This window comes from Talaromyces amestolkiae (assembly GCF_001896365.1).
Source record: "Talaromyces amestolkiae strain CIB chromosome Unknown scaffold6.1, whole genome shotgun sequence".
Taxonomy (NCBI): Eukaryota; Fungi; Ascomycota; class Eurotiomycetes; order Eurotiales; family Trichocomaceae; genus Talaromyces; species Talaromyces amestolkiae.
Window position 1 is genome coordinate 1474218 of NW_024468042.1, and position 16188 is coordinate 1490405.

The 16188-nt window shown below is 47.9% G+C and overlaps 5 protein-coding genes across 5 annotated transcripts; 4 read left to right on the top strand and 1 right to left on the bottom strand.

Moving 5' to 3' along the window:
* Window positions 1-142: 142 nt before the first annotated feature.
* BHQ10_004058 (uncharacterized protein) lies at window positions 143-1870 on the top strand (the record flags this gene model as incomplete). The annotated part of the gene is made up of 1 exon (XM_040876383.1): window positions 143-1870. The coding sequence occupies one exon, from the start codon at window positions 143-145 to the stop codon at window positions 1868-1870; it is 1728 nt and encodes a 575-aa protein (XP_040732562.1).
* A 4530-nt stretch (window positions 1871-6400) lies between these two features.
* BHQ10_004059 (uncharacterized protein) lies at window positions 6401-7204 on the top strand (the record flags this gene model as incomplete). The annotated part of the gene is made up of 1 exon (XM_040876384.1): window positions 6401-7204. The coding sequence occupies one exon, from the start codon at window positions 6401-6403 to the stop codon at window positions 7202-7204; it is 804 nt and encodes a 267-aa protein (XP_040732563.1).
* Window positions 7205-10297: 3093 nt separating this feature from the next.
* On the top strand, window positions 10298-11737 carry BHQ10_004060 (uncharacterized protein; the record flags this gene model as incomplete). Its single annotated transcript, XM_040876386.1, has 1 exon — window positions 10298-11737. The coding sequence occupies one exon, from the start codon at window positions 10298-10300 to the stop codon at window positions 11735-11737; it is 1440 nt and encodes a 479-aa protein (XP_040732564.1).
* Window positions 11738-12577: 840 nt separating this feature from the next.
* Window positions 12578-14241, bottom strand: BHQ10_004061 (uncharacterized protein; the record flags this gene model as incomplete). Its single annotated transcript, XM_040876387.1, has 2 exons — window positions 12578-13572; window positions 13635-14241. The coding sequence occupies 2 exons, from the start codon at window positions 14239-14241 to the stop codon at window positions 12578-12580; spliced, it is 1602 nt and encodes a 533-aa protein (XP_040732565.1).
* A 257-nt stretch (window positions 14242-14498) lies between these two features.
* On the top strand, window positions 14499-15998 carry BHQ10_004062 (uncharacterized protein; the record flags this gene model as incomplete). The annotated part of the gene is made up of 1 exon (XM_040876388.1): window positions 14499-15998. The coding sequence occupies one exon, from the start codon at window positions 14499-14501 to the stop codon at window positions 15996-15998; it is 1500 nt and encodes a 499-aa protein (XP_040732566.1).
* Window positions 15999-16188: the final 190 nt, after the last annotated feature.

Sequence of the window (16188 nt, forward strand, 5' to 3'; positions counted from 1 at the left end):
AGACACCGCTTTCCGCATTTCTTATCGACAACTTTTTTGACATCATCGATCTTCGCATCAACAGCGATATTGAAATTTCGAGGCACATTTTTCATGTTAATGACTCTGATATGATGAGATGATACAACTGTAATCTTCCAAAATGAATAACGAACAGTTCCGCCGCCTCGTCCTCGACCAACCTGGCAAAAGATCCAATAATAACAATAGCAACACCGTCGACAAAAATGCGCAAACACCAAGTTCCTCCCAAACCCCGTCATCTCTCGGCTCTCGCATGCGATCCAGTATCCCCATGACACCACGGCACGTCCGCGGCGGAACGAGCAACACGAACGAATTCGCGCGCCAACTCGCCGAACAGTCACAGCCGCCTGCAAAGAGATTCAAGGCCTCTGCGGCGCCAAAGGGTACGAGGTTTGCGAGCGGGTATCAGGATCGGACGGCTCTGAGGAGACAAGAACAGGATGATGAAACGGCAGAAGAGAAAAAAGAGGGGATTGAGCAACGACTCAAAGCGTTAGAGGAGATGGTCAAATTGGGACAGATTGATCAGGCGACTTTCGACAATTTACGGAAAGAGATTGGTGTAGGCGGTGATCTGAAAAGTACGCATTTGGTCAAGGGTTTGGATTGGGATTTATTGCGTCGAGCCAAGGCGGGAGAGGATCTGTCGCAAAAGACTGAAGAAGAGGCAGATGAGAAAGAGGAGGAGGGTATTGATCCGGGCGATGTGGATGATGAGTTGGATCGTGTTCTTGACGAGAAAGAGGATGGCTTCGTTGCTCCAGCGCCAAAGGAGAAGAAAGTCAAAAAGGGAAATCTCGCAGTGCCACCTCCACCTTCGGGAAAGTTATCGCGAGATGAGATTCTGAAACAACTCAAAGCGAGTCGAGCTGCCGCAGCAGCACCAGCAGCTCCACCAGAATCAACACTAAGTACCAAATTCAAGAAGATTGATAAATCAGACAAGAAACGCTGGATTGAGACAGACCCAATCACCGGTCGCCGCAAAGAGATCCTCGTCATCACCGATGCAGAAGGAAACACAAAACGGAAAACCCGTTGGCTTGACAAGGAACCACCTCCTCATAAACAAGCCGACATCATTCCAAAAGTTGATAACAATGGATTGTTGTTGCCAGGTCAAGACGCGAAGCCGTTGGGGATGGAGGTACCTGCTGTAATCGCGGCTAGGATAGCGGCTGAAAAAGCGGCGGCGGAGGAGGCGGAGGATGATGACATTTTTGCGGGTGTAGGCACAGATTATAATCCTCTTGGGGATTTGGATGAGGATGACGAAGAAGATTCTGATGATGAGAAGGAGGAGAGAGAGGAGGCGGCGGATGTCAAGGACGAGAAAGTCATTAAGACAGCGGCAACTACAGAGCCATCTACTCAACACCAACCGCGAAGAAATTACTTTAAAAAGACCGACGAAGACACTGCCGAAGAAGAACCTCGCACAAATCCACTAACAAGTGATCCCACTCTTATGGCCGCATTCAAACGTGCCGCCGCACTCCGACAAGCTTCCACAACACGCGCAGAAGGAGACGAAGACGACGACCACGCCGTAGACATGGAGGAAGGCGAATTTGCCGACGATGTTGACCCCGAACGCCTCGCTCGTCGCAAGAAATTTCTCGAAGAAGCGCGCCGTCGTGATGCGCTCGACGCGCAGGACCTCGATTTTGGGTTTGGTAGTAGTCGAATTGAGGATGAGGAAGATGAGGAAGGGCCCACGTTTGGCGATAGTGAGAAGCAACGGGGTAGTAACAAACGGAAACGTGGACCGAAGAAGAGAAAGGGTGATAAGGATTCTGCGACGGATGTTTTGCGCGTTATGGAGGGACGGAAGAAGTCCTGATCTTGTACTACTCCTACGAAGATAAATGTAGTTGTCGAAGTCTATATAAACATACGAGATCAAGACTATCCACGTTGTTTCAATTTAACCATGATATCACTTCCACCATTGTGGAACTCAAATTCGCCCATCTGGAATACATGTCTACACTTGGGAGTGGGATTGGGGGTGGATAAACAGTTTGAACATTGGAATGAATCCGTAACTAAGTACATGCACAAGCCTAGCTAACCCCCGAACCACCCTCAAGCAGAATTATCCTGGACATATCATACGTTAGCGGTGGAATATCTGAATCAAAGAGCATCAAAAACCAAAAGATAGGGCTTCTTACAAAAAAAAAAAGGGGGTGGTGTGGGATGTCCGAGATCCCGCACATTTTTTGTTATCCGGCTCGTCCGTTCGATCGATTCATCTCGCTCGACCCGCCTCGTTTGATCGTCCCGCTTCGACTGTTCGATTCGCCTCGTCGGACTCGGTTGTTCGTTCCGTTCATCTCGTCGGACTCGGTTGTTCGTTCGGTTCGTCTCTGCTCGGTCGGCCGGTTCGGTTTGCTGTCGGCTAGAGTGAGTTGAAAGCTTGCACAAGCTGTGCAGATATAGTAGTAGTGTTGGCAGTGCCAGTAGGAACAGAAAAGGAAAATAGATGTAGCTGGTATGAGCCAAATGGCGAGGGAAACAAGACTTTGCATGGCAGGCGATGGCGGAACGTTGGCTTGACTCCCCCTTGCCCCCCGGCCGGTAGGCTGGATATCTACATGATATCTAGGGGAGCAGGTCGACATCCCACTCCGGCAGATGCAATTGCCCCGTGGCCGTGGATAGTTCGATGTGTCTCGTTCGTCGTTCTCGTCCGGTATTGTCGTCGCTTCGAGTAGGGATAGGGAAAGGTGAAGGATAACTGTGTAAGGATAGGTGTAAGGATAGGTGTAAGGATAGGATAAAGATAGGATAAAGATAGGAGGAAGATAGGAGGAAGAATAGAGGTAAGAATAGGAAGAATAGGGAGAACAGGAAGAATAGAAAGAATAGGGAGAACAGGAAGAATAGGAGAAGGATAGAAAGAAGGATAGAAAGAAGGATCGACGAGGAGGATATGGTTGGGCATACCCAGCAAGAATGAAACGTCGAGAGGCAGGGGACGGCGCAGAGTGGACGCGCTCCAAGGTCGAAGAGTTGATAATGTGTTGATGCCGGATTTGAATGTTGGAAGATCTCGAGAGATATGAATGAGTTCTACACCCACCCCCTCTTAGCACGTTGCTTTGCAGCAGCACTAGTGAGACACTGGACGTCCTCAGACGTGCGCTCGGCCAGGCGACTTCGATTGAGGGGGGTCTCACCTGTATATGATCAAGTGATGTGAGGCAATCAAGATGCGGTGGAAGTCATTGGACATTGGATGAAACCTGATACCCCTCTTCGTACGTTAATATGTACATTAAAAAATAACAGAACCAGCGAGCCACGCGATATCCGTAGACGTCAACGCGCTTCGGCAAGCAGCTTTGGAAGGGAGTGGCTCACCTGAATACACAAGAGCCGCACCACCATATCAAGGATTGTCAAGTCAAGGAGATGGCTCGCAGATGGTTGAGATGTGTGCCCTAAACCCCTCTTAGCACGTCGCAATGCAACCGTGCCAGTGAGACCTGTAACGTTCCGAGGACGGCGCCTGGCCAAGCGACTTGAAAGCAGAGGGGGGTCTCACCTATAGAGAAAATGATGGTAATGGCAATCGATGGGCCGACCAAGGACGTAATGAAAGGTGTTTGAGTGGTAGATAAGTCCTAAATCCCTCTTGGCACGTTGTAATGCACGATGCGATCAACAGTGCCAGTGAGGCCTGTAACGTCCGAAGACGGCGCGTGCCAAGCGACTTGAGGGGGTCTCACCTGAGTATACCAGAAGCAGTGATGCCAGTTGAGGAGTCCCAATACGTGTTGGGAGATCGAGAGACATAAATAAGACCTACACCCCCTCTTAGCATGTTGTTTAAACAAACCAGTGAGACGTGCGCTTGGCCGAGCGACTTGAAAACAGAGGGGGGTCTCACCTGCTAGAGTCCATGTGTGAGTAAATCAGTCAAACATACAAGCAAGGAAGGAAGGAAGGAAGAAAGAGAGATGTTATGGCAGAGGATTGAGGATAGATAGGTGGAAGAATGGTGGGAGAGAAGAGAGAGATTATTGGCGCTGGAGCGAGTTTGGGGAAAATAGGAAGGGAAGATGAGTTGGGGGAGGAAGGGAGAAAGGACGGGGCTTTATAGACAGGCCGGCCAGGCAAAAATGGAATGCCTGAGGGAGGAAGAGCAGAAATGGAAGGCAGCGCCCGGGCAAACCACTGGCAGCAGGGCCAATATGAAACACAATAGAGTTTATCTGCCTGCTGTTGCCTGTCGAATTGGCCAATCGACGAAAAGGGAAGGAGACCCTGGGGGTGTTTGCCTGGCCTCTTTAGGCAGGAGCAATTGACTTCTGAAATGTGTTAATCGCGAACCGTGAATCAGTGCGTTCCATGCAGGCTGAAGAGAAGTAGCCTGCAGTATAGTCTCTCTCTCCAGCATTTCCTGCAGTCTTACCCTCCCAGGTAGAGAATTGAGTTTCCTGTGACTCACTCATATGACTTTAGAGCAGGCTGTAGCCTGGTCATTGTCGAATTGTAATACTTGCTCAGCGTACTGTCTAGTCCATCGGTCAATTGAATATTGCCGATCGGGTCGTCGGTAGTCTGGAGTGCCGATTCCCGACCTGGCTGTCGAAATGGTCATGCTTTCGACACCAAACGGTGGAAATGACTGCGCTATGAATCTTGCAATTGTAGTCTACGTAGACGCAGTACAGCAATGAATAATTATTCAATAATGCAGAACTAATAGTATCTGCACACTTGTTGTAGCGCTTGAAATGAGAGAGCTGTTTGCGACCAATTTGCGCCAGAATGGCAGGAGAGACAGAGTATTCGACGGAATCTGCCAGCAATAATACCTCAAAGCAGTCAATGGTCCTAACAATGGCTCCGGAAACTACTCAATAAACGTTTACAGTATCTAATTTATCAATTCTGTGTCAATTGCCCTAAATGGAGCTAGGTTGATCTACAGATGTTGTTGGTCGTCTGTTAGCGAGCTGTCATACAGAACAGTGGAGAATGAGGTCCCACCACCTCCACGGTCGGAGAATTCACCCGCACTCTACTACATAGTAGATCCCAGACAACACGCAAACACCTGGCGGCATCGCAGGTTCTCATCTCTGCATCAAACAGAGCAAGACAGGTCGTCCACCAAACTCGAGATAAACTTCCTTATCGATAAGCAGCAATTGAATCGCAGACTATCGTTGTTAGCGTCGATCGTCCAGCGGAACAGTCAGGACGGCGCGCCTTGGCAAGTCCAAGCGTTTTCCGGCGGGCTGGTCCAGCCGAGCGCCTCAGGCACAGGTCATGCCTAAGGCTAGCAATCTCTCTTTTTCTCCCCCACCAACTCTTTCTTCAGAATATGTATGTGTCATGCTTAGCCAGTCACAATCGGCGTACACAGCTGGATCATTTTGGGTTTGGAGTTGCGACTCTTTTCAACTTTCCTCGTCACCACAAATCTGTCATCTTGGGGCGGGGTGTATCACAAATATATATGGATACTACGTATACTTTGCAAAGACGCGGCGTGGTACTAAGAATTGATAGGACCACAACATCAAATCTGGGAATCACTAACGCTTTACGAAACATGAAATTAGCGGTCATGCATCGTACTATTTGCACTACAATAACGGTATTCTAGACTGCGCAGGACAACTGTACCCGCAGACGAAGACAAAAGGCGGATGAAACACCAGACTAACCACAAACAGACTCAAAAAAAAAGCCCTATTCAGGACAAGACTTGATATTGGCTGATCTAGAAGTGTCTTTCGGGTCTCCCAGACTTTTTCGTCCAGTCGTTGCCCAAACCCCGCCCATTCCTGTCTATCGGCCAATTAGAGGAAATTAGGGCACAACATGGCTTTTGTATCCATCTTTCCCCAGCGCCCATGGCGCTTCCACACCCGACAGGACAGCATCGATTAATTAAATTAGCCTGTCATACCCACGGTAACATGCATTGCGGATAGATGCAGACGAAGAGTCAGACACTGAAAGACGCAGGATGAGTGATGAGTCCCAATCAAAAAGTGGGAACAGCTCGGGTCTGGACTCCGGGTCACTCTTGCCTTGTCACTATTTGGGACTCACAACGCCATTTAAAAAGAGGCAAGCGCCCTCTTCTTCTCCTGCGTCTTCCTGATTCTTCATTATTTTCTGTCGTTCTTGTCTATCTTCATCTACCTGACCTGGTGCCGAGCACATATTCCTTCCTTTCAAAACACCAAATCTTCGGTCATTCACTGCGAAGTTTGGACTCTTGCAATCCAACTACATCACAGTCTACTATAGCTTTACGTCTCAGGTTGATCCTGACACACACACAATCCTTTTTCCGTATATTCTGCTATTCTCGATATACTTGACTTTTTCAATCCTTGCCGCCATGTATGTCATGAACGCCTTCCTCGCCACGGTGATGGCAACCGCTGCCGTGGCCAAACCTCACAACCTCCATGCCGACTTTCACAAACGTGCAACCTCTGCCACCTCTACCAGCAAAGTCGGCGCCGCCTACAATGACGTCTCTCTCGTCTCACTCGTGCCCGGTGCCTCGTGGGCCTACAATTGGAATCTCGAATCTGGCGGTTCCTTGCCTTCAGGTGTCGACTACTGCCCCATGCTCTGGGGTCCCAAGATGTACAACGGCTGGAGCTCAGCAGTCAGCACCGCTCTTTCGTCTGGCGGAAGTAGCTGCGTCCTAGGCTTCAACGAGCCCGACATGGCCAGTCAATCCAATCTAAGCCCTGCACAAGCCGCAACCGACTACCAGACCTACATCACCCCATTGGCCGGCCAAGCGACTCTCGTCACACCAGCAGTCTCCAACGGTGCCGGTACCAACGTCGGCCTAGACTGGATGACGAACTGGCTCGCCGCCTGCAACGGAGCCTGCAAACCCAACGTCATGGCCGTACACTACTACGCCAACGCCGATATTTCGTATTTCAAAGACTTCGTCAACAACGCCACCGCTCTTGCAGCCGACAATGGTATGGACAGCGTCTGGATCACGGAGTTCCAAAACACCGGCAGCACCGACGAGCAAGTCGCGTTCTTGAAGGAGGCCGTCCCCTGGCTCAATGCCAATACTGCCGTCGGTCGATATGCGTATTTCTACGCTGCTGATGGGTACTTGTTGACGGATAGCATGTTGAGTACCGTTGGCCAGGCTTATGTTTCTTCCTAGTCTGGCACTGCGTACCTAGTATCAAAGCGGCTGGAATACCGCTCAATCGATTTTTTGACAGACTATATACCCAGCATCTATATCCCGACGATTATGATATACGAGCAATGACCGGTTTGCACGTGTCTTTATTTGATTTGAATTTGCGTGCTTCTGCTTTCTTGTCTGGTGTATTTCGAGTTCGTTGATAGCCAATACACTGAAAAGAATTCGTGCGACAAGCCTCCCTCCCCACTTTAGAAAAGTTTTCATCTTCTAGAACAACTTCCAACTAAGTGCATGTCAAACTCTATCATCGTCCCCGTAAAGGTCTAGACCTATAGTAAACATAGATTGAAGTGAAAACGGTGCTTCGGGCGGATTTGCTTCCGATGTTGACTGTGCGCAAGTAATTTCCCGCTACCATGGATTTGTTCTGAAGATACCGACGCCGACGGAGGGGAAAAGGTAACCTTCCCCTCACTACTCATTCGATGGTATTTCCGTGGGTCGGGGTTTGTACCTGAAATTGTACCAAGAAACGGTTTTCCGTTGTCATTTTCATATAGTTTCTATTCAGCAATGGATTACGCTCTCTAGTCGTGATTATATCAGGGCAGGGAGTACGTACGTACTATGTAAGACAATCGGAATCGCACCCCACAGAATCGAGAAATATGTCGTGCATTAGCGCGCAAAGCCTAGACTTGTATAGTACTTCTTACCGATAAATTAATAAGATTGATTGATTTACAAGTTCCTTCTTTAAACTTCATAAGTGAGAATGTGATACCGATTAGTTTCAGAAAATGTACAATGAAATAGGTCACTTCGGCGTTTTACAGGCTAATCCATTTTGATGTCTGTTAATCAAATCAGGCCAATGTCATACAAATTTCACATGCAGCTAGGAATTGTCATGCTTCCTTCATTCACCCCCTGACTGATATCCTGTATTACCTCATACTCCACATTGCCAGGATCGCTATATTCTGCTGGTCTTGAAGGGCCTTGTCCAGTCACAAAGCAGTGATTTAGAGTCTCATATAAGCGGAATTGAGCGTTGACGCTGTTTTGCAGACTCGATTGAAACTCGTTGTAGTTATCCACAGTGACTTGATAATCTCGACCTCCTTGCAGAATCAGAACCGGCTTCTGAATTTCTTTAGCAACTTGTATAGGATTGAAAGCACGACACTCAAGCCAATAACCCGGACCAAGGCCAAACGGTAGCTGTGTCGCCGGTGTCGAGAGACTCAGTTCTGGACTGTCTGCGAGATTGGCTTGCTTTTCGAAGGTTTCGAGATTCGAAACAAGTCCTTCGAGAAAGTTAGGGTCTTCTCCAATGGAGGCTAAATAGCGGACCTGACGGATCAGACATCTGTAAATGGGTTCGGTGGGCGTTGCCATTAATATACACCCGGCGACTGAGTAGTTGGTTGCTGCGAGATGAGTTGCCATCAACCCGCCCAGACTGTGGCCGAGGATGAAGATCTTTTCCGCTTGAATCGCGGGGTGGTGTTTGAGACGATTTATTGCATCTAGTGCATAACCATACTCCTGTGTCAGGTGACTTTCTGTTTATTGAAGCCGAATACACGATACCAGTATCTGTAGGTGAAACCTGGTTTGTCGATGCGACATACAGCTATGTTACTCTTTGCAAGGCCTAGCGCGATATCTTTGAGTGGTTTCAAAGCTCCCACAGTCGAGTCTCGATCTGCAGGTCCTGAGCCACCGAGGAGTATTAGACAGGGATATTTATCATCTCTAGGGGTTGGTGCAGGAAGAGTCAAGGTGCCGCCGGTTTTGGATAACCAATTCCCAAAAGACATGTTTACAGTGCGCATGGAGTTTGTATCGGCATAAGGCGGAGGACTCCATGTAAGAGGTGCCATTGCTAATCCAAATAGATGGCCAGAGAGAGTCATGCTTAGTACAGCATTCAACCTGGCTTTTCTGAAATGGACCGGAACGGTGGCAGTCAGAGTAAACCACCCGACCGAGCATGTTGGTGAACCAATGTGTTCAAGTGGTCCGAAGTTGCTTTCCACTAATTTCCATGCTTTTACCAGCAATTTCTCGGTGATGAAATAGCGCAATAGAGGGAAGAAATGTTGGCGCAGGCCTTGCCAATTGCCGTCGCGGAGAGCCGTCAGTGCCGCATTGGCGGTTTGTTCAGCCAGTTTTTTTCGAGCATGAATTTGAGAAGATGTGATACGAAGCCATACTTTTCGGATATAGGTAAACATCGATATCTATCTTTTCCTTCTTAGTTATTGAGATTAGAGATCAAGATGCAATATTAGTACGAACAGAAACAAGTGTGATTCAGAATGGGGCAAGGCTCAGCTTAAACAACCGCTACTAGTTGCTAGTTAATTAGCACATGACTGATTTAATTTGCTACGAGTAACCATATGGAAGAGAAGAGCATCAATAATTTGGTAGATGGTATCTCGATCTCTACGCTGAAGATCTAGGGCTTGTTCACAATTTCCTAATTAGGCAATTATCAGAAGCATGCAAATTTTTAGCGAGAATGGCATCAGAAGAGATGACAAAGTAGTGTGCTTGATTTCACTGATGTATTTCCATCTTTCAAAGTTCTCAATGTAATTGATGTTACATGTAATTTGTTGCAAAATGTTTTGGTGAGATTCAAGTAATCAAACACAGAGAGTGTATCTCCCCGGCAGGTGTTCCCTACCACTTCGCTTACTTCAATGAGGCATTTCACCCTGTGCCAATATAGAGTTCTTTCATTTGTCCTGTTCACTGGTTCTTTCATCTTCTGAGGGCCCCTACCATCATTGATGACAATTTGCTTCCAAAACAGTCAAACAATCGAAAAAGGAAGGCGGGGATTACCGCCAAATTGTTACCATTGTTTTCGTCCTTCCATTTATAAAAGTTTTGTTTACCTCTTCTCACTTTTACCCTTCCCTGTTCTTTTTTTCAAAGTCATCTTCGTCCCTTCGCCACTCTCTTCAACCCCATACGAGATTCGACAAACGACCTTGACACGTACTCGCGAGCCCTCTCTAATACACGTTCTTCATCCCTCTCCCTTTATCGAAAACATCTACGACGTATCGCGAATCCTGAGGCAGAATGAATCTCGAGCAGTTCTTGATATACATTCACCTTGGTGTATATGATGTCGCACAACAATTCTTTCTGTACGAGTTGACAAATCAAGATCGCAAGCTGTTGAGACTCGTGTCTCGAGCCATAAATCTCGTCGTCTTGGAGTATCCGATCCTGACCACCTTGTTTATCTCCACGTTCTCGCCCGATTTGGATTATCTGGAAGTCGTCTCCAAGAATGAAAAGCTGTTAAAACATGTTTCGAAGCTCTGGTGGGACAATTCGGTGTTCTACCTCTGCTTCCTCCTTGGAGGGGATTTGCGCGAATATTATGTCAGCTATAGACATAGGACCGGTCATCTAGAGCAAGCCGATGAAGAAGCTTCTGTGAGCGCATGGCGGGCTCATGGTGCATCTCAGAGGAGAAATCTCGAGAATGATCGTGATCGCGCAGTACTTGAAATGATTTTACCAACGCTCAAGAACGTCACCACCGTTGCATTTGACATATCCAGTATTAGATGTGCGGAATTTCATAGAAGGCCTACTTATCACACATATAAAAATATTTACCACGCAAAGGAATATCACGCACCAATTTACAGTGGATGGATAAAGGCAGCCGGAACCTATCTCCCTTGGTCAGGAAAGAAGAGCTATGAGGATGAAGTGACTGCAGATTTCGAAGCGCAAGAACCCAAAAGCAAGTTTTGGAACTTTCTTCCAGTACGCGGGATTAAGATCTTTCATGATCTGTTATCACGAGAGCAGAGTAATGGAAGCTTTGATCTGAGCATAGGCTTACAATATTTTTTCCCAAAGCTGGAAACCTTGATTTTGAAAGGTTATCCAACAGAACTATACTCATCAAGAGTTGGTGGTCCTGTCTATCAAGTCATCCAAGAGTCGTGTATACAAGAACTACACATAAGCTTGACAGAGTCAGATTTCACGGACAGTCAGACTACCGGGTACGAAGGGATTCCGGCAGTCACTTTTGCAAATTCACGGTCTCTACGATTTCTAACAATTGATTGTGATCAGGGCATGCAGTACGAAGAAGATATACCTTCTATAATGCGTGTCATATCTGAGCTCCTACCACAGCTTGTTGCGTTAGTAGCCTTGACGATTTCTATGGATCCAATTAAAACCACTCACAGTGATCTTGTCGCCTTTGCAAAGGCTGTTGGAGCTTGTAAATCACTGAAAACATTGAACATGGGTGAAGTGACTTTGGAATACGACGAGGTCTGGGAAGATGTTCTAGGCTCGTGGAAAGAGTCTGGAGACTTGAACGGTTTGAATGTGATCCGATTGGAGCCAGTTAGTTATGTTGTGGATGCAGAAGGCGAAACATGGCGTATAGAGCATTCGCACAGAAATGGGTCGGCAATTGTGGACTGGTTGCATGGAGAAACAACGCAATTCCCCATTAGGTCTGATCCCTCTTATAGAATCTGATACACTTGTACTACCCTCCTTCAACAAAGGCGACATGCCATGTGACTTTGTTATTTCAATTGTTGTTTACTGCCTGTTTGTCCTTTCCTTCGAGCTTGGCCACTCTCAGTACCTCAAAAGTATCTACTTGATGAAGAAAACCTGACATAGACAAAATGAATGATTTGTAATACACCCCCTTTAACGTCCGCTCATTTGAGTCTTCAAAATCCTCGCACTCTCACCAAAAGGGCTTGACTGGAACAACAGTAATGCATTTCCAATTCTCCAGATTTTCATTCTCCATACTATCTACTTGATTCGCTCCTGCAGCGGCACAATCTCAACCCAGATCCCCCGGAACCCATGCTGTGATCCCCTTGAATGTTCCAACGTGCTACACGGGCAGGACCTGCGAGTGCGTACATTACATTAGCCGGGAGGTTTGAGTAACTTTGTTCCTGCCGTGCTGAATATAGGGCATTAAAATTGTTGCTCTTCAACGAGGAATGCCTATTGGCATGAGTCATCAGCTCGTTCCGATCAAGTTCCTGCCCATTGTACACGCCACCCGTCGCTACGTAGTATTCTGGGAAGAGGTCTTTTTGTGTACTACCGTGTTCTTTTAAATACCGAACTCAAGCTCCAGCCTGCACTCGACTAATCAACTGATCAATCCCGCACTTCTCAGTCAAACTAACTTTAGTGAACCCTAAGTTCAATTGCTCGCACCCCCCAAGTTTTACAGATGTCACAGCTATCGATTCGTAGATATTGGATTGAAGTGGCAGAAGTCTGCATCTGCCATACTGAAGTAAGTGATATTATACATAAAATATGGGGTATCTCCAGATAGAACTATCAACTTCCAGTGTCTTGAGCCTCATCCCGAGCGTCCATGGCAACATCTTCCGATGCCGGAGCCATAATCTCATCCATTGCTAGATCCATTTTATCAACGCCGTCATGTATTATTGCTGGTGAAGACTCAGGCTTCTGGTCCTCCACAGACTCGTCTTCAACGACCTCCTCTTCCCAAACACGAACCGTCTTATCCAGCCCACAGCTAGCCAAGAGCCTCTTTCCGTTGAGTTCGGCCGTATCAACACCTAATACAACATCGGTATGCCCTTCGATTCGTTGCAAAATATTTTTTTCGACCACATCCCAGCATACCAAAGCCCCGTCTTCGCTGCCACTAACCGCAAAGGCATGCGCCGGTCCGTCTGGTGCTTGATACGTGCCAAAGTTCCCGCACAGACTGTATTTGCGATTGACATGTCCCTGGTATGTCTTTATGCATCGTCCTTGCACATAATCCCATAGTCGAATACAGTCGTCCAGCGTCCAGGCGAGGACATATTTACTGTTAGGCGAGAAGCGCACTGCCATAACCGGCGGATTATCTTCGTGCACGAGCGTGCGCAGGCATTGTCCCGTCATCGTATCCCAGACTCGAATCAATCCGTCGGATGAACAAGACACGACGAGCGTGCCATCGTGGCATACATCGATCCCAGCAACGGGATCCGAGTGAGCAGGTAAGGAGCGCATAACCTTCGCCGTCCGGACATCCCATAGGAAAACAGCCTCGTCGTAAGATCCACTTGCAAGTATATTCCCTTTAGGCGAGAAGGCAATCGAATATACGTAATTATGGTGGCCGCTAAACGCTCTCGGATGGGCTTTGCCGGTCAAAGCATTCCATAATCGAATTGTCTTGTCGTCTGCACCCGTAGCGATGGTTTCATTATCCGGACTCCAAGCGACTGTTGAGATTCCCGCAAGATGGCCTTCAAATGAGTGTATGAGGTTACCGGTTAATGTATCCCAGACCTTCAATGTGCCGTCAGCTCCTATAAACTTGTGAGTAGGCATGTCTCGGCGCAAATGTAAGATAATGTTATGGGAAGTATACCTCCACTAGCGATCATAGTCCGATCTGGCGAGAACCTCACGGCGGAAACACCGCGCAGATGACCGTTTAATAAATGTTTTTGAACATAATTGACACGATTTGGTTTCGGTGGTGGAGGAGGTGGCGCAGGTTCAGACGGCGGTTGCTCGAATCGTTCGGGAGAGGGTGCATTATTAGATTCTGTATTATTCGTGTCGTCATTTGCCGGCGTGAAATCGCCAGACTCTTCTCCCTTCATATCCGACTCTTCTTGACCTCTAGAATGGTGCTCTGGCTCCACCGACTCGTCCCTAGTAGGTGACTCTTCCCGCGTATTGCGCTTCCACGGCTCATCCGCATCCATAGCAAGTTCGTCAGGACTATCCGAGGCATTTGGACTGTGCGATCGATTTTTGTATTGTCGACGGTTAGCTATTGCTTTCTTGGCAGACCAACTTGCTCTGCGACGCTCCAGTTCGTAGTCGGAGGTTGCGGCGAGTTCGTCGGAGGAAGACGATTCATCGCGGCCTGGAGATTCTCGCTCGGTTTGATCTTCAGGAGCGCTGTCATTGAGTTTGCGGCGTTTAGACGGTGGATTTGCGGTATCCGCTCTTGGGCGAGCCATCATACAACTCTTCTAGAAATAATTAGCAGAGTGTTGTATGGACGATAATTTGTCTCTGGCAAGGGTTGAGCATCTTCCGATGCGGCACAAATTCCTGCTGGACGCGGTGATAAGAAGCGCGTTCGGCCAATAAGAGCAAGGCGGTGAGCCCAATCAACTACTAATGAATTCATGTTTACATAGTACACATCCTCCTTTAACAACCAACTCTATGAATTGACTTGACCGTTCTTCATTGCCAAGTCCTACAGCAGTACGAGATGGCGACAGACGACAGCACCTCGCCCACCCGCATCCGCATCCTCACCCTCAATTGCTGGGGTCTCAAGTACCTCTCCAAATTCCGTCATGAGCGCATGTCAGAAATCGGCCGCCAAATCGCCATCGCCGAGGATCCTCCCCAAATCGTCGGTCTACAGGAATGCTGGACTCAGCAAGACTACAAGAGTATTCGCAAGCAAACCAAACACTTGCTGCCATACGGCAAATTCTATTATAGTGGAGTGTTTGGCGGCGGACTAGCGATTCTCTCCAAATGGCCGATTGAGGAGAGTAGTATGTTCGCATACCCGCTCAATGGACGTCCGACGGCGTTTTTCCGGGGTGATTGGTATGTCGGAAAGGGAGTTGCGTGTGCGCGAATACGTATGGGACCGAGAGCAGATGATATTGCAGAAGTATTTTGTACGCATTTACATGCGCCGTACGAGAAGGAGCCGCACGATTCATATCTCTGTCATCGAACCGCGCAGGCATGGGAAATCTCCAAGTTGATGCGCAAAGCTACAGAAAGAGGCCACTTAGCGATTGGATTGGGCGATTTTAATATGGTGCCCATGTCGTTTGCGCATCGGTTGATTACAGCTCATGCTCCAGTCAAAGATGTATGGCAACATTTACATCCGGACTCATCCGTAGGAGCCGCAGATTCAGCCGCGGAGAAGAAACGAGGTAAACCTATTCCATCGGCGGATTTCAATATATCCGAGAATGGTGCTGCGAGTGATGGTCCTTTCAATACGTGGCGCTGGTCGAAGGAGCAACAGAAGCGACTGTTCAAGGGCGACGATACTTTCATTGATGGAAGTCAACCAGACCCTAAAGGTCGTCGATTGGATTATATATTTGTTGGAGACGGTGAATATCCACCATCCTTTCCCACAGCTCGATGGAATATCGAGGCCGCCTGGGTGACCATGATGCAACGCCATCCTACGCTCAAGGTCTCGCTTAGTGACCACTTCGGCATCGAAACGGTCATTACACGCAATCTTGGTCAGACCATCACAACTTCACCAGAGTCGGAGAAGCGTCAAACAGAGTCCAATAATACCAACGATGATGGCCTCGCCATTCACTCCTCGTCCCAGCTGCACCCGACATCCGCACCCAGCTCCGCGCTCACAGTCGAAACATACGACGAGATCCTCGCCATGGTGGATACCTACGAGCTCCGCGAACGCTCCCAACGCCGCTGGCGCTTGGCGCATTTCATAATCTCCATTCTCGTCTCCATCGGTTGCTTCGTCGGCGTATGGTGGACATCTGATGTGATATACGTCGCTTTCATTCTCACCTTTGTGAGTACTTTGAACTTTGGAGCTGGCATCTTAGATGGATTGATTGGTGGATTGTTCATGTCGGCTGAGTTGCGAGCGCTTAAGGAGTTTAAGTGGGAGGTTCGGACGGCGAGAAGGCTGGCCAGTGTTGCCGCTGGGAATAGCAAGGATGCGTTAGGGGACGAGGACGAGGACCTATAGTCACATCTGTTCGGTGTAACGAACATAGTCATATTTTGTACATTATAGACTGACCTTGCCTGATAGTTGCCAGTTCGCTACATTTTCTAATATCTAATTGAATGTCATGATATGATATCTGTTTGCAGCATGATTTGATTCAAGTCTCAACGTGTATGACTATCTGACATGCGTTGCATTAAACGAGTGT